The sequence below is a fragment of the Oryx dammah genome, unplaced genomic scaffold (assembly GCF_014754425.2).
Source record: "Oryx dammah isolate SB20612 unplaced genomic scaffold, SCBI_Odam_1.1 HiC_scaffold_11, whole genome shotgun sequence".
NCBI classification, from domain to species: domain Eukaryota; kingdom Metazoa; phylum Chordata; class Mammalia; order Artiodactyla; family Bovidae; genus Oryx; species Oryx dammah.
The window spans coordinates 37,718,934-37,746,878 of NW_024070195.1; the positions used below are offsets into that span (position 1 = coordinate 37,718,934).

General features: G+C 56.1%; 1 protein-coding gene across 1 annotated transcript in view; it reads left to right on the forward strand.

Moving 5' to 3' along the window:
• KCNK5 (potassium two pore domain channel subfamily K member 5) overlaps positions 1-27,238 on the forward strand; it is a 41,077-nt gene extending 13,839 nt beyond the window's left edge. The window contains exons 2-5 of the mRNA XM_040249768.1: positions 20,321-20,432; positions 21,583-21,749; positions 22,078-22,246; positions 24,694-27,238. Of these exons, the coding sequence (XP_040105702.1) occupies positions 20,321-20,432; positions 21,583-21,749; positions 22,078-22,246; positions 24,694-25,553 (1,308 nt within the window). The 3' untranslated portion in view covers positions 25,554-27,238. The remainder of the gene's footprint in view (positions 1-20,320; positions 20,433-21,582; positions 21,750-22,077; positions 22,247-24,693) is intronic.
• The last annotated feature ends 707 nt before the right edge of the window (positions 27,239-27,945 follow it).

Sequence of the window (27,945 nt, forward strand, 5' to 3'; positions counted from 1 at the left end):
AGGAACTCAGGTCTGTGTCCGCTGATAATGTCAGTCACCTTGCAGGTGGTGGCAGAGAGAGGCGTTCCAGCCGTCACTCGACAGCAGGGACCGCAGCTGGCACCTGGTGAAGGAAGGGCAGGTGGGAGCCATCCCATACCACAGGGACTCCCTACAGGGGGACCATAGGCGCTGTGCAAATTCATGTGCAGATAAGACAACTGAGGCAGAGGAATAAATAAGTCATTCCAGGTCACGCAAAAGCTAGTTAGCCAGCCTGAACCCAAGCCTCTGGGTTCAGAGCCCCGCAGAGTTGCCCCATTTAGACTCCGTGATGTCCTAAATCAGGGCCTCTTTTACCAGCTGTGCTGGGCCACCAGCCCCTCCTAGAGACTGGCTTTCTCCTTGGATTCTGTTGGCTCTAGCCACCCTCTCCCCGCCCCCCCCACCCCCTCCCCGCCCCCTCCACCCCGAAGCACACCGGGCTTGCTCACTGGCCCTTTGCTGGGCACCGCTCTCTTTAGCCTTTGTGGGTCCTGACATCGCTGTTTCCTGACCTGGTTTAGGTTTGTTCACCATTTGCAGTGTGAAAGGTTTGAAAGCAGGAGAAACCTGGGTGAGGTAAGTCAGTGCCACAGTTCAGGGCAGGCGCCGTCAGCTCCATCCCTGCCCCCAGCCCGCTCCCCTGGCTTCCTTATGGACCTGTCAGGCCCTGACCCTTCACTGCAGGATTTGTGGGTCAGGGCACCCAGAGTCCAAGCTCTCAAGAAAAAAAATCAAAGACCTGGAAGAGGGAAGTACAGCTTGCCTCTTGGCCATGGGGTTCCTGTCTGAATCTCCCCAGCAGCTACAGCCACACTTGTGACTCGTCCCCCACTTGGCTTCCCCAGGGCTAACCCCTCGTAAGACTGTGGTCTCCCCCTGGGGAGGGGACAGCTCTTGCCTTGCCTTTCCCACCACCCACTCAGATCTGCCTGCACGACTGGGGTCAGGCTGGCTATTTTGCGGCGAGCAGAGGACCCTCGGGGTGGGTGAGCCTTTCGTGGACGTGAGTGTTGGTTTTGGCTTGGGTGCCCCTTGTGTCTCATTCAAGGTTCTTGTTCCCCCCATGCCTCTGGGCGCAGGAGAGCACCTGTTCAGACTCTCTGGAGGAGAAAGAACGGCAGCCACATGCCCTCCCCATAGCTCCTGTTCAAATAAAACTCTCGCCTGCCTCCCGGGTCGAGGAATGCATCCTGACAGTGTTAGCTTTGGATGTGTGCCCTGCACCGCGGGCCCCCCCCCCCCCCCCCCCCCCCCCCCCCCCCCGCCCCCGCAACCCCGCAGCATCCCGCCCCCTTTGGAGCAGTGGGTGGAAGGGCTGTCTCTGGCTGAGGGAGAGTGCTGAGTGGGCTGAGCTCACTGGTGCAGTAATGTCTTGTCAGCACCCCCCGGGGAGCAGGAAAAGGGAGGGTGTCCTGGTTATCAGCTTTTCAACACCCTACCTCCCCCAGCCCCTGGGGATGCACGAAGACAGAGCCGGGTCCTGGGCCTGGCTGTGCGGACTTGCTGTGTGACTAGGCAGGTCCCCTCCTTTCTCTGAGCCAAGGACTTCTTCACTAAGGCCAATTAGAGTCTCACTGAGCGCCAGCGCTTTGCCCATTGCTGGTTCAAGGTTTGTGGGAATTATGAGCCGTATTTAGACATTAGCCTTGCCTTTGAGGTTGGGCCAGGCTTGGTGGCTCAGTTGGTAGAATCTGCTTGCAATGTGGTAGACTCAGGTTCGATCCCTGGGTCGGGAAGATCCCCTGGAGAAGGAAATGGCAACCCACTCCAGTATTCTTGCCTGGAGAATTCCATGGACAGAGGAGTCTGGTGGGCTACAGTCCATGAGGTCAGAAGAGCTGTACATGACTTACCTACCTACCAACCTACCTACCTAAGGCCCTGCGATATATATGAAGGATTGTGCAGGTACAGCAGGTTGTAGGGGCCTTTCATATGCTCCAAGGTAGAAATGTTGCTGTAGGTGGGGGTTGGGGGGAGATGCCAGGGAGGGCTCCCCTGACCTTGAGGGTTGCCTTCTATTGAGCCCCCTCATTTTCTGAGCACCTCCTTGCCCCCACATTAGAGCACATTGCTCTGGGGTTGTGCCTTGTCCGCACCCCTTCCCTCCTCCCATCAGGCCCTCAACTGTGCCCCACTGGATCTGAAATCTCTCGCTGTGTGAGAGGGTAATGATTAATGGACATCCGAGCCACGATGCCATATCTCCCTCTCCTTTGACCTCTGTCCCCCAGTCCCCACATCCCAAAGGTAGGACCATCAGAGCCCACCTCCAATCTGGAAAACTCCTGTCCTTCCAGTGGGGGCCGTGCCTGGCCAAATTCTACCTTGACCCCGAAAGAACTCTGGGACAGCCCCCCACCCCCGCCCCACCCTGCTGCTGTGCACAATGCACCTGAGTGGGGACACTCTGTCCTCTGTTGGGATAGGTCCATAGGTTGCCTGGAGAAGTGCGTCAGTCCGCCTCCCCAATGCCCTGCCCCCTTCGCACCCCAGGTGTGCAGGTCTGGACCCAGAGCTGGCTCCCCAAGCCCACGCCAGGGCAACTTCCAAGTCGTGGGGGGGAGTGGTGGGTACTTTTGAGTCCTGCTCTAGACTGTGCCCGCCTCCACCAAGCCAGGGGTTCAGGGTTCACAGGTTTCAGTGAACAGGCACGCCCTCTCTTTTTGGAATGCCCCAGAGCCTAGAGCTGCTTGATCCCCTGTGTCTTCTACTTGTTCTGTGTTGGAGTCATTGTGTACAAGTCTGAAAATTTTCCCTTCCCTAAGCTGGTTTCCATCTGTGCACACACACTCCACTCCCCACCCCACCCCCGCCCAGCACCCCGCCACACCTCCCTGCCCCACCCCACTGCTCTGCTTATAGTTGGATCCCTGCTTATTGAGCGGCCCGGTGGGCTCTGACCTGGGGAGTGGGAGACCTGCTGGGGCCCTGGAATAGGGGGCGGTTTTCCAGGGCTTTGATTTGGTGTTCTCAGTGGGGCTGAGCTATGAGCCAGACTGGAAGTGAGACAGAAACGAGACGGGGGTGAGGGCAGCCCAGACTCGTTTTCTGAGTTGGTGCCGAGTTTGGGTTGAATCACTGAAACTTGATGTGAAAACAGAAGGCCAGCGGTGCTGAATTGGAAGCAGGGTTATTGATGCCTTTTCTTTCTCTGCCTCCCTAATTTTCTGAAATGCTGTTGTATTGCAGTTGTACTGTGAGAAATTGAATTTTCTGAAAGGGTAAGATGCACGCACATAGCATCAGCCACTTCTACCCTGGCTATTTTTAATGCATGAGGTACACAAAGCACAAATAAACATGGGTTTAACGGCAGCACACACTCTGAAAACTAGTATCACCTCTGAAATTGCTAAACAATGTATGATTGTTTTTCAGTTGAGTTGCCAGAGGGCTGACTTCCTGGGCAGCAGGGCTGTTGAACACTTTGAAGAGAAGGGTCTCAAAGACTAGGGAAACCAGGCGGGCTTTCAGTGTGCAGACCAAGAAGTCTGAGATTGAACACAATCTGGTAATCACTAAGAAGAGAGTATGGTAGAAGCCTTGCAGAGCTGAGGGATTCTCGGGGGCTGTCCCCTGTGTTGGGGTCAGTGTCTCCTACAAGGAAAGGGGTGCTGCAGAGACCAAGGCCTCAGTGTGTATTCAGCTCTTACAATTCCCGCTGGGGCCCAGGAAGACTTTGCCTCCTTGCCTTTTGGGATGGACCGCCGCCCTCGCCCCCAAACCAAAAAAAAATATACCGCAGGCCAAGGAAAGATTTGGGACAACCCACAACCACGCATGTCATTCAGAGTCAAGAGTATGCTATAGACCGTGCACGACCCAAGGCTTGGGTGAGCCCTGGGGTCTGGGGGAAAGCAGGCCCTCCCTGCCTAAGTAGATGTGTTGTGTCTGACTGCATCAGTATGGTAATTACTACTCACAGGCCACGAATCTGTTTTAACATGATGTTACTGACTATTGTACCTGTTTAGTTTTTAATTAAAATTAATAAAATTTAGGGACTTGCCTGGCAGCTAAGACTCTGTGCTTCCAATGCAGTATGGGGTGTGGGTTTGATCCCTGGTCAGGGAGCTAAGATTCCACGTGCTGCACAGCATGGCCCCAAAATTTAAAAAAAACAGAATTAATAAAATTTGAACTTAGTTCCTCCATCACACTGCCCACATTCCTAGGGCTCAGTAGCCACGGGGTTCCCTCAGCACAGAGAGTCTGCTAGTGGAATCTGCTGAGGTTCCTAAGGGCACACTGGCTTCTCTCGGTATCTCGTTAGATTTCATCCTGCTCTGGGGTGGGTGAGGGCAGAGCTGGCCAACAGCCTTGAAGTGGGGAGGGTGATGTGCCGAGAACCCATAGATGGAGCGGGTTGCCCCGTCCCCCCCAGCGGGACACTTGCAAGCTCCTCGGAGGTGAGCATCCCCCAGACTGGTTGACGGAAAGCATGGGTTTGCCAGGGTCTGTTGACTGTCCTGCTCTCTCTGTCCTTCCAGACTCAGGAGTGTGTGTTTGGCAGGGACTGTCCTGGCCTCGCCTTGGCTTGCCTGCTGCTCCCATCTGCCTGTCTGTCCTTAGATGCGAGGTCCGACTAGGAAGGGCCCGTGTCTTGTTCGTTTCTTCTTTTGGGCTCAGCTAGTACTTAAAGCAATGACACCCCACTCCAGTACTGTTGCCTGGAAAATCCCATGGACGGAGGAGCCTGGTAGGGTGCAGTCCATGGGGTCGCTAAGAGTCAGACACGACTGAGCGACTTGACTTTCACTTTTCACTTTCATGCATCGGAGAAGGAAATGGCAGCCCACTCCAGTGTTCTTGCCTGGAGAATCCCAGGGACGGGGGAGCCTGGTGGGCTGCCGTCTGTGGGGTCGCACAGAGTTGGACACGACTGAAGCGACTTAGCAGCAGCAGCAGCAATACTTAAGGAGTCAATCGACCTGAGCTGTGTAGTGTGAGGAAAGATTGCCTGGGACTCTGGTTGCATCTTTCCTTGGGTTAGCTTAGGTTGGGTGGTTGGTTCTGTACGGGCTTTGGGGGCTGGTGTCTGGTCAGCTGTGGCCTGTGTACTGGGCGTGTGTGAAGGACAGGGAAGCCTGGCGTGAGAGTTGGATGTGGCTTAGTGACTGAACCACAACGTAGGGGCGGGAACAACTCCAGAAAGGGGAATGGCTCAGGGCCTCTGAGTGGGAGGAAGGGTGAAAGGAGCCCCATTCCATCTGGTCCTCACGTCACCCTGCTGTTTCTGGGAGGTGACCCATGGGGCAGAGGGCAGGCCGTGTCCTGGAAGCCCACTGCTAGGTCTCTAGTTTAGACCTAAGCGGCCCAGATGAGACTGCCATCTTCAGCAGACCTGGGGATAAATGGACCTCCCTGGATGGACCTGAGAAGTCTCCATGCCAGCTGCCACTCAAAGTATTTCATGAGAACCTTGGTTCTGCAGGGGGCCAGGATGTAGCCACTTGAGGAGCAGGTCTCGCTCCCCCGCTGACCCTTGCGTGACTTGGAAATCTGCTGGCATTTGCTTTCCTGTCTTTGAGCCTCCCCTGGCCACACACAATGCACTGGGAGGCTGGGAGAAAGCCTTAGCAGCAGGTATTTAGAAACTAGGAGTTCCAAGTCGGGGCATCTTCAGCTTTATTGGCGCGCCTGCTTCATGCTCGTCACGTTCTTGTCTATTGAGCCTTTCGACCCATAACCCTGTGAATTGATGGGGGGAGGCGAGAGGGGTCAGCACTGTCTTCCATTGGGTCAATCAAGAAACTGAAGTCATGACGAGGAGGGCTGGGAAACATCTGATATTGTGCAGGCCTGGGTGTCAAAAGTTCTTGCATGATCCTAGGAAGGTTAAGGGCTGCCAGAGCCTGGGTAGGTGTTAGGGGAGTTAAGCAGGCTTGGAAAAGGCCCTTGCTTAAAATCAACGCCCTGATGAAGGAGAATGAGAGAACGTGTGGCCTGGTCTTGGTCCTTCCTGCCTCCCGGTGTCTCACCATGGGGCTGTCTCAGAGTCTGGGTTTTCCCGCTGCGCCACTGGGGGAGTTTCCATTTCCTGTGGCCTCGCCTGTCCCTGGTCCTGAGCCCCAGGTCAGAGGATGGGAGGTTTTCCTAACCCCCACCACAACCCCTCTAGCTCAGCTTCTAGAGGTATGAAGAAGGTTGGCTGTACTTTTCCATACCTTCATACAAAACAGCTCTGTGTTGCATTACCCTGGTCATGCCGCGGAAGGAGGGTGGCGTTCTGTCCTCCCAGGGTGGAAAAAGCAGGGGTAGTAGCTATGCCTTTGTGCTTTATGCTGGGCAGCAAAGGCAAGGGTGGCGGAGTGGCCGTGGTGGGGGGCACGGGTTGCATGTATCAGGCTCTGTTTCTTTCCCCCTATTTGGGGATCTCTTTCATTTCTCATCCCTGTGATTTCCAGATAGGGGCCTTGGTGGCTGGAGCCCTGATTCACCTGGTGTGGTGCCATATCTGTGCCCAGCCGCTCGGCTGGGGGCTTGAGGAGTCTGCACCTCGGGGCACCCAGCCCCCCTTGCATCCGGCCCAGGGATGCTCACAGTTGTCAGCAGCGTGGTCTTGGCCCTGGTCTCTCATTGTGTCTTCTGGCGATGAGAGCCATCGAGGCAGAAGGCGCCCCACCCTGCAAAGAGTACCACTCACCCCAAAACCCTTGTGCCAGCGGGCTGGTGGTTCCTTGTGCAATTTATTCCAGAGACGATGGAGACCAGCTGTTGTCCGTCTCCAGCTGGAGACTGAACCAAAGGAAATGGGCTTGGACTGCAGCCGGTGGGGGGATTTAGGTTGGAGGCAGACAATAAGGAAGGGTTTTGTGGCAGGTGGCTGGCTTTGGGGGCTCCTGCAGGGGGCTTTGTGGAGAGGGAAGAGGGTCAGGTCGGGTCATGCATGGAGGCATCAGGGCCAGGCTGGGGCAGACAGGGGTGGTTTGTAATAAACTGACGGGGAGGGTGACCTCATATGTATGGAGAGGCTCCGCTGCCACTCCTCGTGCAGGGCTAATACCACTGCCTAGTATCTTTCTGGCTTTTTCTTGTTTTCATTAGTGAAGAGGTTTACAGTTTAACCACCTGGTCATCTTAAACAAATGATGATAAATGGGTAGACTTAATAATCCCTTATCGTCAGAACCCTAAACTTCAAGGATGGGCGGTTACTTATTACCCGGAGCTGCAGTCACAGCAAAGGGAGCAGGGAAGGAGGAGAGGCAGATGGAGAGGGCGCTCTCGTGGCCCCTGGGTGGGGGCAGTTTGCCGGGGGTCTGGGGTGTGGTCCTCCGAGGGCCAGAGGTGAGGGTGTCAGCCACATCCTTCTCCCAAGGGCACGGGCATACCCGGGTCACATGAATGTGGGGTTGGTGGGCAGCTTTCATCTCCTGGAGAGGAGGATCCGGGGGTGTCGTTTGCGGGGGAGCCTTGTCCTCAGGATCCCAGGAGAAACAGAGCTTCATTTTTTTTCCCCTCCCCTGCCTCCAGGCCCCCACCCTTCATCACCCGCCAGCCTCTTCCCTCCAGAATCCTGATGGTTCCAAAGTCTGCCATGCAGCTGAGTCACCAGGGCTGGGACCTCTGGGGGCTCTGGACTTGCAGACAGGTGGGGTGGGGTGGGCTGACAGGCACACTAGGCAGAGAAACACAAAGCCATCAGCCGGGCCGGCCACCTCTGCCAGGACTGCCCACCTCATCCAGCCAGAACCTGTGTGACATACAGCATCAGCACCCACCTCCGTGCCCTGGAAGGCATACGTCTCGGAGACTGAGTCCCTCGTTTGGCCAATACTGAGTACCTGCCAGTGCCGGGTTCTGGGAATGAAAATGAGCGAAACCTTTCTCTGAAAGCCTTCAGAGCTCGTGGTCTACCAACCAGACAGCAGATCCTAATAGAACACCCTGGGGCATGGGGAGATAAGTACTGTCCCAAGCTCTGATCTTCCAGGTAGTGGTGGCCAGGAAGGAGGGTGTTCCAGGTGACCCCTGCTCAGCTCTGCGTCTACAGCTCTGGAGGCCCTGTGCCCTGGGCACAAACCAAGAATGGAGAGGACCTCACCACCGCCCCCCGTTCTTCCCAGTTTACTTTTCTGCCCAGCACACACCCTGTATATCCAGCACCACACTACACATCATTTCACTTAATCTGCATCCCAACCCAAGAGAGTCTTGGTGCCCCCCCTTTCCAGAGGCAGAAGGGGAAGCTCAGATCGGTGAGAGGATATGCCCCAGGTGACCTGCTGGTGGGCCATGGAGCCAGGGGTTGAAGCCATGTGTGTCTGTGCCAAAGCCCAGTCTTAGCTCTTCTGCCCCAGGTCTGCCTACAGAGGGTCCCGACTTGAGGTGTGGTTTCCCAGTGGGTTAGCTGTCCCAGCGTGTGTTGTCCAGGCTGCCGTGAAGATGGGGGAGGCAGGCTGGCACAGGGAGGGGCTGCTGATGAGCCCGATCTCCGTCAGGTCGTCGGCCCAGGCCCGGGAGACGGTGGACCAGCAGTTCCTGTGACCTCCTTTGTAGCCTGCTTGAGCGCTGTTTTTGGAAACCTCAAGGGGCTGGTGACTTCCCTTGCTTACTGCTTCCATCCTGCTGCCAGGCTGGGGTAAACCAAAGGCATCTCTCGGGAGGAGGGGGGGACATAAGCAAACACGCATCTGATAGAATTGCAGGATTAAACTGCACACCCTTTTATAGCTCTCCATCACCCGGGTCTGCCCCTCTCCTATCACTCACCTTCCTTGCTCCACTTTGGTTGGCATTTCTGAGCCTGACCCCAGGTGGGGGTGAGATGGATAGTCTACTTGTTTGGTGGAAAGGGCCCTCAACTGAGAGTCAGGGCGCTTTCGGCTGGTTCTGCTCTGTCCTTTATCATGAGCTTGCTGTGTGACCTCTTCTGTGTCACTAGCCCTCTCTGATCAGTTTCCTCAGCTACAAAATGGAAATACAATATCCATGTTGCTTGCCTAGGCTACAGGGTCTTGAGTCTTGAATGAAATTAGGGCCAGACGAGTTGTTGGTAGGAAAGATACCTGATGAATGGGGTTTTGGCCAGAAGGAGGGAGATGCTGGCTCTGCCTCCAGAGCCTTGTTACAGAGGAGCTGAATGGGGCCCAGAAAGGTTTGTCAGCTTGCCTGCAAAGGACAAGCCAGGAGCCAAATCCCCTGCAGGGACCTCTCACTCCCTGGTGACCCACACCCCTGGGGGGAAGGAGGGCCTGTTGGAGGGGTCCTGGCTGACTAATTTCCTGCCTTTGAGTTGTTGGCCCAGAAGTTGGGAGATGGCTCTTGGTATCCATCAAAGTAGAAAGATATCCACACCCCCAGGATCTGGATTCTGGGGGCAGGGAAGGGGCCTGGTCATGAATCCAGGCCAAGCATCCCAGACAGGGCAGAGATGCCAGCATAAGGCCATGAGCCAGGTCACAGCCACCCCGGAGCACGGCAGTGGTTGTGATTTGGGGATCAGGAAGCTGCAGGTGGGTGAAGGGTGTCCTCCTTGTCCCTTAAGCCTCACTGGACGTGAGTCCTTCAGAAAATGAAGCAGGGAGTGGAGTCTGAGAACATGGCTCTGGGGTCATCTGGTGTCTCTGTTTGGGTGGGAGGGGGTTCTTTCCTACTCCCCAGGGTCGCTCTCGGGCAGCATGGCTGTAGGACCAGGACTGGCCCTGGAGGTCCCCTGTGTCCGCTCACACCGGGATTTCCAGTGTCACTCATCAGCTCGGCCCTCCAGGTGCCTGAGAACACTTGCTGACATCCCATCCTGAGCTCCGGCCCCTCCAGCCCTAGTCTGTTTGCTTTAGCCAAACCCACAGCCCTCCATAGGGCAGCCGATCCCTGCAGGGCTCTGCCCCGGCCTCCGCTCTCCTGGAGAGGCGCCCAGCTGCCCCAGGGGAGGAGGAGGCGTGTTACCGACCCAGCCTGGGAACAATGGGGACAGGGTCACCTGCCTTGCTTTCATTGTCCCTCCTGAGAGCAGACGGGCTCCCGGGCCTGAGAAAGTCGGAAACCCAGAGGTTTCTGCTGAAAATGCGCTTACCTCTGGCCCGGGCTTTCCCCACGAGCGTGAGACCTCGCAGTGCCTCTGAGCTCTGCAAGCTGCTGAGAGATGGCCCGGGAGGGGAAACCCAAGGGCAGATGGGAGGACAGCCATCCATCCCTGGCTGCCGTGCTGACCCCTGGGGCGGGCTGGACTGGGCCTTCCCCGTAACTAGGAGAGAGGATGGTTTGAGTCTAGGATGGGCTGCACATAATATTAGTTATCTAGGACAGCTTTTCAGCAACGTGGTTCCCAGTCCACACCGCAGACCATTTCTGTCTGAATCTCCCAGGGTAGCACCCATGCAGGAGTATTTCCCCAAGCTGCCCCCAACCCCGGGTCGTCTCCACGTGCAGCCCGGTTAAGAAGCAGTACTGGTGACCCTTCCCCTTGGGAGATGCGTTGAGGGTGGGGTGGGGTGCCTCTTTCCACCTTGCCTGGTGAGGATGTGTGGGTTTCTGGGGTTGGGAAGGGATTGTATTTTGTACCCCAGGGCATCCTCCGGTTGCTGTTTCCTCCCTGGGCTGAGGGAGGGCAGCCTGGCTGGCACCAGGCATGGTCCTTTAGGGACCAAGGCGCAGTGAGGCGCCTTCCTCATCCTGCAGTGGGATCTGGGGGGATCAAGGAAGGAAGTGGGGTGAAGAATAAGACTCGTTTCTGACTCAAGCAGCCTGGCTTGCTGGGGCCTCGGGAAGAGCTGGAGCTGGTGGCCAGTAGGCTGAATCCTGAGAATGAAAATGTCTTTTCTCAAATGGGCTGTGGATTTTTTTGGGGGGCGAGGAGGGGAAGTGGAGCTTGGGAGGTGCGGAACTAGGCTCAGAAGTTATGGTTCTGGACAAAGGAAAATACGAATTATACAAAAGTGTCCCCTGCTCAGACAGGGGGACCCCTGTGGTCCTAGGCCAACCTTGGTTCCTGGAGAATCTCAGTAAGTGATCTGAACTGAACCAAGGTCTTCAGACCCTACATTAACTTCCTAGTGTACCAGCCAAGTCTCCAGCAATTTGTCTTTCCTTCTGGACTACCCTGGTGGCTCAGATGGCAGAGAATCTGCCTGCTGTGCCAGGGACCTGGGTTCAATCCCCAAGTCATGAAGATCCCCTGGAGAAGGGAATGGCTTCCTACTCCTGTATTTCTTACCTGGAGAATTTTATGGACAGAGGAGCCTGGCAGGCGACAGTCCATGGGGTCACGAAGAGTTGGACATGACTGAGTGACTGACACTTTCTTTCTACTAAAAACCTGATAGGTATTCGGGTAGACACTGGAGCGGGCTTCCCTGGTGACTCAGTGGTAAAGAATCTGCCTTCCGGTGCAGGAGACTCGGGCTCAACCCCTGGTCTGGGAAGATCCCCTGGAGTCGGAAATGGCAAGCCACTCCAGTACTCTTGCCTGGGAAATCCCAGGGATGGAGGAGCCTGGCAGGCTGCCGTCAATGGGGTCGCAAGGAGCAGGACACAACTGAGCAACTAAACAACAGGCGTCGGAGCAAAACTAAAAAAGCAGATAAGCAGGATTGGAGCAAAAGTGAAAATGCAGATAAGCAAAATACGAGTCTACAAAGTCCACATTGCAAGGGCCCAGGTCAAGTCTTAACAGAGACAAGATAGGGCCCTGCCCCCACATCTCTGCACCTGTTCCCCGCCTGGGAGAGTCAGGGCCAGGGTGAGCCGGGCCCACAGCTGGGAGGCAGGTGTCAGGGTGGCACCATTGGGCCCCTGCCAATGCCTGGCTCCTAAACGGATCCTGCCCTCCGAGCCACACCTGGTCACCTGGGCTGCGGGGAGGGGGCAGGGGAATACTGAGGATCCTGTACATCTTGCCTCCTGGCTGGGGAGCTGGAAGGCTGAGCCCTGCACCCACGTCACCCCCACTTAGGCAGCAGATAAGGGGACTAATCTGAAGCTTGTTAACTGCTTTCTGAGCACCTAGGTCAAGTGCAAGGAATACCTGTGAGTGAGGCCCAGGCGTTGTGTTTATTTAAACTCCGGGTAGTTCCACTGGGTGGAGGGAGAGCCCCTGCCCCAGCAGTTGGGTGGCATCCACCGTCTCTGAAGACTAGCCCAGCACCCCTCCCCAACCCTGTTGGGGAAGATGCTTTTGATGCTTTTGAGCCATGGTGTTGGAGAAGACTCTTGAGAGTCCCTTGGACTGCAAGGAGATCCAACCAGTCCATCCTAAAGGAGATCAGTCCTGAGTGTTCATTGGAAGGACTGATGCTGAAGCTGAAACTCCAATACTTTGGCCAGCTGATGCAAAGAACTGACTCATTGGAAAAGACCCTGGGAGGGATTGAAGGCAGGAGGAGAACGGGATGACAGAGGAGATTGTTGGATGGCATCACCGACTCGATGGAGATGAGTTTGAGTAAACTCTGGGAGTTGGCAATGGACAGGGAGGCCTGGCATGCTGCAGCCCATGGGGTTGCAAAGAGTCGGACGCGACTGAGCGACTGAACTGAACTGAGGAGCTGAGTCAGCCTGAGCCCGGGCAAATGAGAGGAGTGGAGATAATGGAGGGCTCAGATAATTGTCTTCACGCCTCTAATTTGTCCTGGGAGTAAGAGGTTAACAGATACTCACCTTCTCGCCAAGATACTGATAGTGTAGGTCTGCCGGCAGTCCCCGAAAGACCTCAGAGGGAGGGTGGGCCACACAGCTGGACGGCGAGCTCTACCCACTGCGCCCCGCCAACCCCGGCCTCTCCCCCGCTCACAGTGCCGCAGAGAGCCCCAGTGTGTGGGCTCCCGGGTCCGCCCCTGCTCTCCTCTATCTGCTCATCAGTTTGCAGTGTCAAAGAATGTGAGAAACATTGTTCTGAACAAGCCCGACTTGTTCAGCATCTGTTTGCCTGAAAAGTGCCTATGATAGGTTTACTAATCCCCACTTCTGTCTGTTCTGTTAAGACGCTCCCCTCCGCGACCCATTGCTGCAAACTCCCTGTGGGATCATGACCCCACCCCAGCCCCCTTCCCTGAGAATGGACGTACAGTGACCAGGAGGTGGATGGGCATTGGGCTGACAGTGGAGCCGGGGGATGTCTTAACTGGGGCTTTAAGACTAGGGTTCAGAGAAGCCCTCATGCCTAGCCTCCACTCCACCTTAGTGAGCACGGGGTTGGGGACCAGCGTGTGTCCTTGTTCCGCTGTGCAGGCGACCGGCCAGGGTGGCTGGGAGCCCCTAGAGGGCAGAGGTCCGGAGAGATGGGCTGTCTGAGGGCTGCGGTGGTGCGTCCTGGGTGTGCCTCTGTTTCCCTGCCTCTGCTGCCTGGGGGGAGCCTGGACACACACCCCGACCCTCAGGCCTCCTGACTCCAGGGGCCCCTACCTGCTGATCTCATCCAGGTCTGGCCTCCAGGTACAGAGACATAAATTCCATGCCCTTTGATTTATCTTTGTGGGCCCGCATCTCCCCGCCCTGGGGTGTCAGGTCACTGCTGGGGCTGGTTTCCTGAAGGCCACGTGTACCGTGTGGTCATGATACTGACTGTAGTTGCCTTTATTCACGGCTTCCGGGGTGTGTTCAAGAGTGGGTGCCGTTTTTGACCAATGGAGAAACTAAGGCTGATAGTGTGTGATTTACACAGGAACTTGGTGCCAGCACCTGAGAGAGGACCCCCTGCCCACCAAGTAACCCCCAGGTCTGCCCCACGTGTCCATGAGCCTCTGCCCAGGGTTGGGGCACCCATGTGGTTGGAGAACCCTATCGCCCTCCTTTATAGCCCTCTTCCTGCTCTCCGCACACCCACTGCCCCCCAGAAGAGTTTCGGGGGGGCAGGCCCCCTCTTCTGGCAGGAGGGACGGTCCCTCTAGTCACTCCAGGGACTCTCCCAGCCCCACTGCCACTTGCTCTGCCATCTTGGGCAAGGGGGCTTTTGTTTGCCCCCCTCACCTGACCCCTTTCCCAACCCCTGACCTCCAGGGTCTGCCCTCTGTTCTCAAAACCTGCTGACTGTCCCCATCCCTCCACCCCTGGATGCTTGTGGTCCCAGCAGCCCTGCGTCCCTCCCCTGACCTCACCAGCTCCACTCGTACTGGGGTTTGACTCTGCTTCCCACCCTCTTGCCAGATAAAGCTGTGCACCTTGTTGCTGATGAACAATATAATCCACAGGGTGGTGTATGAGATCTGCCTGCAGAGTAACCCTGAGGAGTTGAAGGAAGGATGTGGGAGAGGGAGTCGGTCGAGGTCAGGGAAGATGCCCTCATTCATTTGTTCACTCACTCACTTAATAAATGTGTGCACTGCAGATAAAAGTCCTGCCCTCACGGAGCTTACTTTCTAGGGGAGTCAGTCTCTGCATTCCTGTGGCTATTTCCCTTGCATTTGTCTGACTGTGTTCTAGAAACCTGGGGTCACTCCCGTAGCCGAGAAGCCTAAACCCTACACCCCCGTCTGTGGACAGAAGAGGGGTTGAGAGCCAGACGGCCTGGGTCCACGCTCTGGCTCCACCACTGCCTTGCAGGTTACTCAGCCCCTCTGCCTTGTTTGCCTCAGCTGTAAATGGAGGGAAGAGAACCTCCTTTACAAGGTTATAAACACTCAACGAGCTGATTTAAAATGCTTTGATTGGTGCTTGTCATAAAACAAGTGCTCAAATATCAGCTACTATTCAAATATGAATTATCATAATCTATGAAATAAGGAGTAATAAACCATGCCCTACCTCCCAAGGTGGCTGGGCGAGGCCAGGAGGGCCAAGTGAGAGACAGTAAATGTTCTTCCTGCTCTTCCACGTGCTGTGCACACATGACCATTGGCCTCGTTCTCTTTGCAGTCCAGAGGGACCAAGTGAGCGGAGGTGGAATGGGTTAGGGACGGATACAGCCAGGGATGGTGAGGGACAACCACTTGGGTGCCTCCGACATGTGGGTCCAGCAGAGACTGGCATCCTTGAGGCCGATCCTATGTGGCCAGGAAGGGGCTCTGTGATCCCAGTGTGAGGCCTGACACAGAGCTGGAGGCGAGGTGGGGAGCAGCCCTGTGCGTGCCCCGTAGCCACCATCCGCAGGCTGGCGGCCACCCGAAAGTGTTCTCTTATGGCCTGATGAAGGGAAGGCTGGACCTCAGCCCTGCTGCCCGTGTCCGCAGGTGGCAGGATGGGCCCTTTCTGGAGCTCTGCAGAATGCATCTCCGGGATGGGGGTGCCTGGCAGCTACCTCTGCACAGGAAACCCCGGATCCCTGGGGGATGAGGCGCCGTAGGGAACTCAGACTTCATGGACAGCGAGATTCTGGGAGGGTGGAGTCAGGGCAGCATGTTGCTTGAAGCCTAGGCAGAGGTGTGAGTGTCTCCTCCCTGAGAGCTCTGAGTGGATGGGCTGGTTGTAGGGCACTGTTTTTCCAGGTGGTGCGAAGGGGTGGAGGTATGCACCGGCCTCCTTCCTGCAGCCAGAACCCAGATCCCGGCTGGCTCCCCCGCCCACCCTGCTTCATAGATTTTAGCATCCCTTAGGCAGTGGCACCCCACTCCAGTACTCTTGCCTGGAGAATCCCAGGGATGGCAGAGCCTGGTGGGCTGCCGTCTATGGGGTCGCACAGAGTCGGACACGGCTGAAGCGACTTGGCAGCAGCAAGTTACTTACTTAACCTCTCAGCCTCAGGTCCTCGTTTGCAAAATGAAAAAAATTATGGTGACTTCCCAGCAGGATTCTTTGCTCATTAAATGGGCTGGAGGCACATAAAGTGCTCAGCACAACGTTTGGTGCATGGTAACCACCAACCCCCCACCAATAAATCAGAGCCACTTCTTTGCAAGGATAACAGGCGGGGCAGGGGTGGGGCGGGGATGGAGCTCCATTCTGTCCTCAAACCAGAGCTGGGCCCAGGCTGTCTGCGGGATCCCCCTCTCCCATCGTTCTCTAGGGTGATGTAGAAAATGAAAATATTGTCTTGTGTGAATCTGGAAGCCAAGTTAAATCATCTTGTGCGTGAACAAGGTCCACCTTCTCCTGAAAAAGCAGCTTCTCTAACCCTGGGGGATCAGATGATGTGTCTAATGGCTCTCCTCACCCAGGGATGACCTCAGTCCTGGGTCAGCCTCTCTGTTCTGGGGGAGAGGGTCCCACCAGCCTGTGGGACCCTGCCCCTGACCTTAATCCGTGAGATGTTCTGACTGGAGCCGCAGTGACCCATGGTGGAAACAGGGAGCAAGCTGCCCAAGTTCACGTCTGGACCTCTGCTCCCTAAGCCTCGCTTTCCTCACCTGCCAGGTGATGTCTAGCAAATTCGGGGAAGAGCCAGTCAGGGAATATGTATAAAAGCCCCGGCAAGAGGCATCTGACACACAGCAGCACTGAAATCCTGCTCTCTCTCCCTGCATGGGGATGGAGGCAAGCTGATCCCCAGGCCAGCTTCTTGGAAACCCTGGGCAGAGAAACTTGGGGCATCCAGGAGCAGGGAGAGCAGGGAAGGGAGGGAAGTGAGGAGCCCAGCTGACTTGCAAGAGAAAGTCTAGAACCTGGCCCAGTTGTGCCAGTTAAGCTCTCAGCCTCTGTCTCCTGACCTGACCTGTGCACATAACTACTGCCATTGGACTGTTGTAAGGGTGAGTGGCGCTTCTGGCCCTGGGGGGCTTAGGGCTCTTTGGAATGCCCCCATTTGTCTGCCCCTCTCTGGGTGACCGTGGAGAGATAATGGGGGTGAAGGGGACAGTGCATAGGGCTGTGACTCCCTGATAACCCAGGACGGAGGTCCCAAAGGACACACCATTGGTGGGGCGAAGGGCAAGAAGCCAGCTTTTCTGCTGCAAAGCTCCCAACAATAATGCCTTCTTCAGTTACCCTGTTTTGCCAGCTCTTACATGTGATGTCTCCTTGTTATTGTTGTTTAGTCGCTCAGTTGTGTCCAGCTCGTTTGCAACTCCATGGACAATAGCCCACCAGGCTTCTCTGTCCATGGGATTTCCCAGACAAGAATACTGGAGTGGGTTGCCATTTCCTTCTGCAGGGGAATCTTCCCGACCCAGGGATTGAATCTGTGTCTCCTGCAGGCGAATTCTTTACCACTGAGTCACCAGCACTTAAGTAAATTGTTCCGGAGTCACAGGTAACCTTTGGCAGTCCAGTGGGGCTCAGTGGGTACAGTGTGGGCATGGCGGGTGGGGCTGTCCTGAGCATCGCAGGGCATCTCACCTCTCTGGTCCCTCCCCACTTCATGCCAGCAGCATCCCATCAGCCACGAGAGTAGATGTGCAAGAGGACAGGGATTCCGTCCTCTCTTGAAGCTCTCTCCCTGGTGCCCAAACGGTGCCCAGCACATGGGAGGCGCCCACTCAGGCAGCACTGGCAAACATTCCAAGAGGGTGCTGCCTCCTCCGCTGAGAACCCCTGTTGCAGTCACACCTTCAGTATCCCTGAAGGGTACTGGTCTTCCTGGGTCTAAACTTCCTATGATCAGAAATGGATGCCTAACCAAGGGCAGTCCATTCTGGCGGAACTCGTTATCCAACACATGCATAGCTATTGCCTCCAGGACCTTGGCCCCTAGGTTAGCATATCATGCAGTCTGACAGCCAGGAGTGGAGCAGAGTGCCCCACGCGTGGCCTGACCTGCAGAGGACAGTGGGCTGGTTGCCTCCCAGCCCTGAAGAGATAAGGTGTTGACACTGCCCGAGATTGTATTTGCCTCTCTTTCTTTTGGCAGCCACCCTAGTGTTTGTTCGGTCGTGGTCAGCTAAAACCTGAGGCCTTTTCCCTTTGACCCTTTGGGTCAGTCTGTTCTAACCCAAAGTATAAGACATGAAAAATTTAAAAGACGTTAGTTTGGGCCTTTTTTTTTTTTTTAAAGCTAGATCTCAACTTAAAAAAACCGGATTATTTATTCATTTATTTTGGCTGTGCTGGACCTGCTGTCACTGTGCGGGCCTGTCTCGAGTTCGGTGAGCAAGGGCAACTCTCTAGATGTGGTGCCCGGGCTTCTTCTGGCGGTGACTTCTCTTGTTGAGGAGCGTGGGCTCTGGAGCTCTTGGGCTTCAGTTAGCTGTGGCATGTGGGCTCAGTAGTTGGGGGTCCCAGGCTCTCGATCACAGGCTCAGTAGTTGTGGTACAAGGGCTTCACTGATCCGTGACGTGCGGGATCATCCCAGACCAGGGACTGGACCCGTGTCTCCTGCGTTGGCAGGTGGATTCTTCACCACTGAGCTGGCAGAGGAGCCCTGGGCCCGTTTTTCCAGTCCAGATGGTGCCATTGCAGTGTGCCAGCTGTCTTCCCGCCCCTGCTTTGTTCCCAGGTTTGCATCCTTTGCAGATGAAACTGGTCAGCCATCTATCTCCTTGCTGTGCTGTGCATTAAAAGATTCAAGGGGCCTGGCCTTTGGCGCGTTGATGGAGACCTCGGGCCACACTGATAATGATCAGTACTTCTTGGGGTTGTTTATTTGCCTTTATGTGGGCCCGGATTAATCCCAGTCCCTCCCTGCATTTCTCTGTCTTCTCCACACAAATATCTTTGCACCCATCTGTTCCGCTGCCTCGCTGCTATCTGGATTGACTGCATTCCACTGAACTTCAAGGCTTTGCAGTCTCTTTGGAGTGGGAGATGCACTCAGCTGAGCATGACTTGCTCTGGTGAACCTGTGCTAGCAGCTTCCAGTGCCCACCACTTCCTCTTTGAATCCGCCAAGTGCTCTGCTGTCTCCAGAGAGGAGTCAGCGAGAGTTCAGTTTGGAGTTTCTAGAGTCCACCCTTTCCTTTTGTGTGAGAAGGAGGTGGGGAGGCCACTTCTGACATCTCTCCTGTTCCTCCGAGACTCCACGAAGTTGACCAGGGGTGGGGTTTCAATGCTGCGATTTCCCGGTCGGTGTCAGCCGACTCGGGCTATGTTTCCTGAGGACGGTGCTCCTCTCGTCACCCCCCACCCCCATAAGATGGGGATCTCAGATAGCAAAGACTGCAGCCAAAGGCGGCTGAGTGGTCCTGCTTTCCTTGCCATCTTGTTTACACCCCGGGCCTTGGGACATTTCATTCTCCTGCTTAGAACATAGATGTCATGGCTTAGGAAACCTTTTGAGTTGACCTACAACCGGATGGACCAGTTGGCCTTTTTCCTATCTGAACGTCCTGGTGTAAAGCGCCCGGCCAGCTCCGTGGCACCCTCTTTCTACTTTGCAGGGAAATGAGCAGGAAATAGCAGGGCGGGTGGGGAGTGGGTAGGCAGGGCAGTGAGCCGTGTGGTTTGACAGCCTGTCAGATGAGCATGTCATCATGGAAAATTCTTGACAAAGTCTGCAGACCCACTTACACTGGCCTTCTGCCGCTTCAAACAGCACACTCCTTCAGGACAACCCACCCTTCCCTCATTTCTCACCAAACTTCAATCATGCCGTGGGTAAAACTCCAGTTTTTCTGTCTCCTTCCTACTCCCATGCTTGTCTCTGTCTTTCCTCGGTCCTAGGCTTGATTTCTAGGGGGAATTTGTCGCGTTCCTGGTTTCTGGGCTGGATGGTCCATCCTGGGCCTCTCCCTGGGGGCAGGGCCAGGACCCCAGATCCTGGCACTTCCTTGGAGCCGCCTTGTGAGGCCCTGGCCCCCACTGATGGTGGGTGGAGTGAATGGAGGCAACCCTCAAGGATGGGGTGGAGGCTGGGTGGACAGGTTTGGCAGCTGTCTGTGTTCCTGGAATAGATAATAAAGACCTCTCCCTGGGCCTCCCAGTAGACTTCCCCAGGTGACCTCTCACCTGCTCTCCAAAGTGGCCAGGAGCTTCTTGGGAACTGATATGATGGTTTTGAGTCAGCCTGAAAAGTACACACCACCTTGATGACCAGACCAGCTGATGGGTCTGCCCTCGGAAGATGGGTCCACAAGCTTCTGAGCTGACCTTAGCTGGTGCCCTGACAATGGGGGGCGGGATGTGAAGGGCCTATGTGTGGGGGGGTGTCCCTCCCAGGGCAATCCTGAAGTAGCACACTTCTCTGGAGGTCTTTCTGTCTTCTGTATCATGTCTGCCTTCTTTCAGAGGCATAAGATCTGGTGCGGTTCTCAAAGTGTGGTCCTTGGGCCATAACATCAGCATTACCTGGAAACTCGTCAGGAAGGCACGTTCTCTGACATCTTCCAGACCTACTGAATTCAGTTTACCGGGATTCATAGTCTTCCCAGCTGTGTGTCCTTGGACAAATTACTTGACCTCTCTGATCCTTTATAAAATATTTCATCTCCTATAAATTGAAGACAATAATTGCCACTTTCTTATTGTGATGATTTAATAAGAATACTTATAAGGAAGTTCATAAAGTGCTGACCTCCTCTCTGATCTTCACTGTATATCTCCTTTTAGATAGTATCTGATGCTGCAGGACAGGGCGTGGCCATCACAGGGAACCAGACCTTCAACAACTGGAACTGGCCCAACGCGATGATTTTTGCAGCCACAGTCATCACCACCATCGGTAAGCCTTCTGAGATCTTCAGGATACCCTCTTCCATGCCCCAGCTCTGGTCACATGACCTCGTCGGGGTTAAAATCGGGCCAGCTGCACGCTGTCCTTTTGACACACCCCTGGAGATTTAGTAAGTGCTTGGTGACTGGCCATGCGTGGGAGACTGTTTTCTTCCAGAAGTCCTGACCCGGGCTCTTGGAGTAGAAACGACACAGCAGGGCCAGAGCCACGTGGGAGGTCAGGCAGGTTTAGTCACTGCATAACCCCCAGCCCCTGGTTACTCACCAATCTGGGTGTCTGCGCTGGTTATCTATGACTGATAACCAACCATCCCAGAAGTTAGGGCTTTAGAATATAACTTATTCCCTGGTGGCTGCGGCAGTAAAGCATCTGCCTGCAATGCAAACCTGGGTTTGATTCCTGGGTTGGGATCCCTAGAGAAGGGAATGGAACAGCTCCCCACTCCAGTATTCTGGCCTGGAGAATTCCATGGACAGAGAAGCCTGGCAGGCTACAGTCCATGGGGTCGCAGAGAGTCGGACACGACTGAGTGACTTTCACTTTCACTTTCTTGCAATGGTTCAATCCCTGGTCAGGGAAGATCCCACATGCCCCCGGGGCAGCTAAGCCCATGCGCCACAACTACTGAGTCTGTGCTCCACAAAAAGGGACACCATCGCAATGAGAAGCCTGCGGCCCGCAACTAGAGAAAGCCCGTGCACAGCAACCAAGACCCAGCACAGTCAAAAATAAAACAAACAATTTTTTTTAAAGAAAAGAAATGAATGGCCGTCTTTGGCGACCATCTACTACAGTGCTTCTGGAGTGTCTACCCAGGGAAGCTATTGGCTTACGCCTTCTAATTTGCACAAGGGTGCCATACAGACTAGGACAGGACTTACTAATGGTGGGGGCCTAGTCCGCCTTCAGGGACTCGCATTCTGATGGAGAAGACGTAGCCCGTGCCATCGCTGGCTGTGAATGACCAAGGTCGTAGCGTGGTCAAGGAGAATTTCATCTCTTAGGTATTGGTATTAGATCTGTGTCAAGTTTTCTTCAAGAGTGGGCTTTCCTCCAGCTATGGGTGGGGGTGGGGCCGCCCTAAGTCTGGGTCCGTCACCCCCTGTGGCCCTGTTGGCCTCACTCTCTTCTTCCTCAGGTTACGGCAACGTGGCCCCCAAGACCCCCGCCGGGCGCCTCTTCTGTGTCTTCTACGGCCTCTTTGGGGTGCCGCTCTGTCTGACGTGGATCAGTGCCCTGGGCAAGTTCTTCGGGGGACGCGCCAAGAGGTTGGGCCAGTTCCTCACCAAGAGAGGCGTGAGCCTGGTATGTCCCCGTCCCTGGGTCCTGGGCAGAGGTGGGGAGGACCCTGGCAGGTGACTGTGGTTGGGGTGGGAAGGATCCCTGGGTCCCAATACGGAAGTGTCGGGACAGATGGCAAGCGAGCCGTTTCAGAGCCCCCTGCCCTCCCAGGTGAGGCTGGGAATGTCGCTAACCCCCTCCTTCCCCGGGCAGTGAGCCTCCTTGCAGGCCTGGCGCCCAGCTGGCCTCCCCTCTGGCTACCTCCTCAGCACACTCTGGGTGCTCTGCTGGGTTCCCCCGGTCTCCCCAGCCCCCAGCGTCATCTGATGTGGTCTCCCTGCCCGTCCCTCAGCGCAAGGCGCAGATCGCGTGCACAGCCATCTTCATCCTGTGGGGAGTGTTGGTCCACCTGGTGGTCCCGCCCTTCGTGTTCATGGTGACGGAGCAGTGGGACTACATCGAGGGTCTCTACTACTCGTTCATCACCATCTCCACCATCGGCTTCGGCGACTTCGTGGCCGGTGAGTCCTGCCCCTCGCCTCTGCCTCCCTGCCCTCTCTTCCTCTGCTTCTCCTCCGGTTTCAGCTCAGCTGACCTTGCCCGGGGGCCCCGGTAGGCATCCAGTGTCCTGGGTCTCCATCCAGTGGGGTCCTGACCCGGCCCTGCCACTTATAGGAGGAAACCAAGACGGAGAGTCATTGCAGGCATTTTCCCTTCTCCTTTCTTGCGTGTGTGCTGAGCTGCTTCAGTCTTAGCTGACTCTTTGTGACCCCGTGGACTGTAGCCCACCTGGCTCCCTCTGTCCCTGGGGTTCTCCAGGCAAGAACACTGGAGTGGGTTGCCATGCCCTCCTCCAGGGGATCATCCCGACCCAGGGATGGAACCCAAGTCTTATGTCTCCTGCACTGGCAGGCGGGTTCTTTACCACTAGCGCCACCTGGGAAGGCCCTTTCCTTTCTTAGAAGGTGGCTTTTCTCTCCTTCTCTGTTCGTGTTTTGTGTCTGGCTTCTTCCTCTCTTCTCCCCCGTCATGTGAGCTTAGGGGCTTAGGTGCGCTATGGTCTAGAGACAGGACCTTCCTCCTGCCGGGTTTGTGTCTGTTACCCCAAGATCCTGTGGGCTGAGTCAGGGGCTGCTCTGCATCACAGCTGCCTCCTTCCATCGCTCACAGGTGATGAGGGCGCTGTGTTGGACACTTGACTCAGAGGCCAGAAACTTGGCTCTTGCCACGGGCAGCTTAAAAGACAAGAAAGGCCTCCTCCCAAGCTGCCCCACTCCCTCTGGCCCGGACTCTCCCTCCCAACCCTCCCCTCCTTAATCCAGGCGGCGATAAGATTCTTTGACCCCTTTGTCAGCCACTTATGTCCTTGTGCCTGTGGGCTGCACAACATCTTGATTCTTAATCTTCCTGAAAAAGCCCCGTTCGCCTTTGCTAAGCCGGTGTCTGCTTGCCCCAGTGCCTGCTGCCCTGGCTGCTGACCCCTACCTCTGCCCCAGGGCCTCTGATCTCTCCCCGCCCCCTTCCTTGGAAGCAGGGACAGGTCACTGCCCTCCCGCCCCATTGTAAATGGAGGCTTGGAATGCTGGGACTGGCAGCTGAGTGGGTGAGAGAAGCAAGGGAGGCCTGAACGCTGCACAGACACTGGCAGATCTGAGCCTGCTGCCCTGGGAGACAGATTTAGACGGAGGCACAGTCCTGTCTTTGTCTAGCTGATGCAGCCCAGAGCAGGCTAAGGAGAAGCCTTTGCATTAGGGAAGCACAGAAAATAATTATACTTTCTTAGCTCCAGCAAGATGCCAAACCCCTGCCTCAGTTTCCCCATCTGTAAAATGGGTTAAAAAACAAAAAGGAATAGCGCCCACCAATCACAGGGTGTTAAACAATCAGATGAGTTGCTCTGCACATGTGCAGAGGGTAGGGCCCTGGTTATCATCATAACCTGCTTATGAGCAGAGCCCTAAGCAAGATCAGCAGCACCTCCTGTCTGCTGGGGAGATAGCCCCTTGCCTTCAGACCCCCTCCAGTCTGATGAGGGGTTTATAGTCCTTGCCCTAAGGGAGCCCCACTCTAGAAATGGCCCCCTTCCTGCAGTTACTTGTACAAGTTACTCCCAGTCTTAGGGCAGGAAGGGGGACATAGGATAGATAATAATACGGATCAACATGCCTGGAAATGTAAGGTGAGATCTCCACGATCCTGGAGGGTAGGGGAGTGGCCAGAGCTGTGCGGGGTAACCCAGGAGGGCTCCCTGGGTCAGGGGTCTGGAGCCTGGCCTCGAAGGAGAGGACACGGAGAGGGCAGAGCCCTACAGGCCACAGGAGGAGCCAGGAGGAGGAGGGTAGAAACAGGAAGCCAGGAGGCCAGCCAGATATCAGCGGAAGGAGAATCAAGACTGTCTAGGATATTCTTGCCAGGACCTATGCTCTTGGACATCCCAGGCTGCTCCGACAGCCTCACTTATGCTAAATGAGTGAGTCCCTGCCCAGCAGGAGGATGCCAGCTGCCCTCTCACTTAATTTTTATGTAGGTTTTAATGGGACTGTAACACATACACCCAAAGAGTACACAAAACAGTGTTGTGAATCAGTGTGTTGGTGAATCATTGCAAGGCCAAGGTTCATGGCTTAGTTCCTGAGCTGGGTGCTGGCTTGTCTCCACCCACCCCGCAAACCCCTCCCCCTCGAGCCTCCCACAGCCCAGAGAGCCACTCTCCTGACTTCCGACGGTGCAGGAAGGCCAGGCTGGGGTCTGGGACAGGCACACGGTGACCAGGCCAAGGTCCCTCAGGGTGACGGCGTGTCGGCGTCTGCACAGGCATCCTTTCTTTTTCCTGGTGTGTCTCCCATCCCCGCTCTGTGCTCTCGAGCCGTGTCCGCTCTCGGGTGACACGGCTCTGGCCCACTGTGTGTCTCCGGGTCCCTGCTGGCCCTCTCCCTATTCTCTCTCCCTATTCCTGACCCGCCCACAGGTGTGAACCCCAGCGCCAACTACCACGCCCTGTACCGCTACTTCGTGGAGCTCTGGATCTACCTGGGACTGGCCTGGCTGTCGCTGTTTGTCAACTGGAAGGTGAGCATGTTCGTGGAGGTGCACAAGGCCATTAAGAAGCGGCGCCGGCGGCGAAAAGAGTCCTTTGAGAGCTCCCCACACTCCAGGAAGGCCCTGAGGGTGGCGAGCAGTGCAGCGTCCAAGGACGTCAACATCTTCAGCTTCCTGTCCAAAAAGGAAGAGACGTACAACGACCTCATCAAGCAGATCGGGAAGAAGGCCATGAAAACAGGCAGCGGTGGGGAGCGGGGCCCGGGGCCGGGGCCGCCCAGGGGTGGGATGCCAGCCCTGCCCGCCTCCCTGACCCCCCTGGTGGTCTACTCCAAGAGCCAAGTGCCCAGCTTGGAAGAGGTGTCCCAGACACTGCGGAGCAAAGGACACGTGTCACAGCCCGGTGGAGAGGAGGCCAGGGCTGGACCCCCCGAGGAGGGCTCCCCCACCTCCGAGGTGTTCATTAACCAGCTGGACCGCATCAGCGAGGAGGGCGAGCCATGGGATGCCCAGGACTACCACCCACTGATCTTCCAGAACGCCGACATCACTTTTGTGAACGAGGAGTCTGGCCTGTTGGACGAGGACACCTCCAAGTCCTCGCTGGAGGACAACCTGGCCGGCGAGGAGAGGCCCCAGGAGGGGGCCGCAGCCGAGGCGCCCCTGAACCTGGGCGAGTTCCCCTCCTCGGACGAGTCCACCTTCACCAGCACAGAGTCGGAGCTCTCCGTGCCTTATGAGCAGCTGATGAACGAATACAATAAGCCAAAGTGCCCCCAAGGCACGTGAGGGGGGGCCGGCCCCCCACCCCGCTTCCAAGGCTTCTATTCTCAGCCTGGGGCATCCTGCCATGGCTGGCCCCTGGCCCCTGGTGGGGGGCGCAGCCCTGGAACTGGGAGTGGGGGGCCAGGGGCCGCCCTCCCCTTCCTCCCCTGCAGCTAGATGCCACAGGTCAGTCACAGCGCCCAGGACAGGCCTCTGTTCCCCAGCTGAATGGGTGCCCTGGTAGCGGGAGGCACCTGTCCCGAGCACGGCGGGCGTATCTGATGGTTCACGGACATGTGGGCTGGCAGGACCGCTCCCAGCAAGGCCTGCGTCCTCGGGGATTGTTGTCCTGTGTTAGGTTAAGACTGCTGTCTTAGGCTGGGGGCTTGGCCATGTGCATTCACCACTATTAACGGGCTCCTGTGTGCCTGGCGCCGAGACAGGCATTTCGGAGAGAGAGTGAGAGTGGTATGAGAACCTGGGCTTGGGGCTGGGCACTTTAGCACCTCGGGGCCCTGCCTGGGGTTCGTGTTTAACCGTCCCCCAGTCCCACCTCGTCTGCCTGGCTGGCACCCCCTGCTGCAAACCTCAGGAGGGAAGAGTCTTTTTAGGGGAGGGGTGGGGAGCTAACAAGGCAGATGCTGAAACACTCCTGATAACAGGGCAAGTCCCAAGCGTGGCCCACGGTCCCACTTGTGGACTTAGTGGGATGGAGCCCAGCCCAGCCCCCCGTTCCCTCAGTCACCCTTTGGCCAAGCAACAGCAGGCAGCCAAAAGCAGTGAAAGAGAGGCTGGGGCTCCAGGAGCTGCAGGAGTGGGCTTATTCTGCCCCGGCTCCTGCCCTGCCGACTCCTCATTCCCTGTGCCCTGAGAATAAGGGCCTCGCCTCTCCCCGGATCGCTCTTGGCTCGCAAGTGGGGAACGGCTAGATATGTGAATCCAGCTCCTCCCTCCAGCTGCTGTGTGTGTGTGCGTGCATGTGTGTGAGAGAGAAAGGAAAGGATTTGCGATGGGGGGAGCAAAAAGATAATGTGAAACTGTACACAGACTGTTTCTGGAGAGGGACTGGCAGCATCCTTGGGTTCTCTAAGACACGCACCCTAGAGCCGGCTGCCTCTGCCCTGCATGTTTCATTTTGCTCTTTTGTTAAATGAACTGCTGTTTTTTAAATACCTGACATCTCTTGTTGGCTTCAGAGCCAGAGAGGGGAGGAAAGGTGAAAGAGTGGGGTCCCAAGGGTCGGGATGTCTCGTGTTCGCTCTCCTACCCCTCAACCCAATCAGACCTTTCTCGGTGACCTCAGCCAAGGTCATGGTGTCAGAATTGGGGGAAGGCATCAGTCGCAGGCGACTGCATGCTGGGTGTCACCCGAACACCCCTTCTGCCCCTCAGGCCCCTCCCCAGTGGTGTTGGGCCAGAGAGGGCCGGAATCCCACCCACCTGCAGCAGTGAAGGTGATGGGCGTGGGTATCCACACCCCACTCGGCCCCTAGCCCAGGGGTGTGCTGGCCTGGCATCGGGGTGGGAAGGAGCGGCCTTCTGTCTTTCTGTGAAATGTTTTAACGAGTTTGTCTTAGTGTCCTGACCCCACTTGGCTAGGGTGTCACTGGCTGTCCTGGAATCACACACACTGTATGTACATACTGGAAATGATGTAAAATGTAATTTATTTTAACATTTTTACAATAAAACGTGAGATGGACAAGCCAGGCTGGTGTGTGCTGCGGGGACAAGGTGGGGGGCAGTCTGTGAGGGATTGAGACAGAGGGGACCAAGGACAGCCTGGGGGTCAAGGGGAGAACTGGAGTAATCAGGAAGGGAGCAATCTAATCAAAGAGGTGAGGAGGTGGAGAAGGGGCAGGCTACTTAAGATGTGGCCGGGGCAGGCCTCGTGGAGCAGGTGAGAGCTGACAGGTCCAAACGAGGACAGGGAAGAGCCTCGCAGAAGGAGTCCAAGAACCAGGAAGCAGTCAGGAACCAGGGGAGAAAAGTAGGGGGGACTGTGGCTGGCTGGTGTCACCGGTCTGCCAGGCCCCGTTCTACACACTTTACACAACAGTCCCTTGAGGTAGGGATTACGTCCCCGTTTTACAGGCAAGGAAATGGGCCCAAGAGATGACTTGGGCAAATGTGCATAGATGGTGAGCCTGGGCTCAAATCCATGCAGCCCCAAGGACCAGAAGAGAGCAATCGCCTGCTTTGTCATTGCTTATCTGGTGTCCCCTGAAAGGGTGTCCAGGTAGGTGAGCTCGGCAAGGACCCTGGAGACCAGGCCTTCTGAGCTCAGGAGGACAGGCTCAGCTGGGTCCGTCTGCATCCTTTAAGACAGGGGTCCCCACCCTCTGGAATCTGATGTCTGATGGTCTGAGTTGATGTAAGAATAATAATAGAAATAAAGTGCACAATATGTGTAATG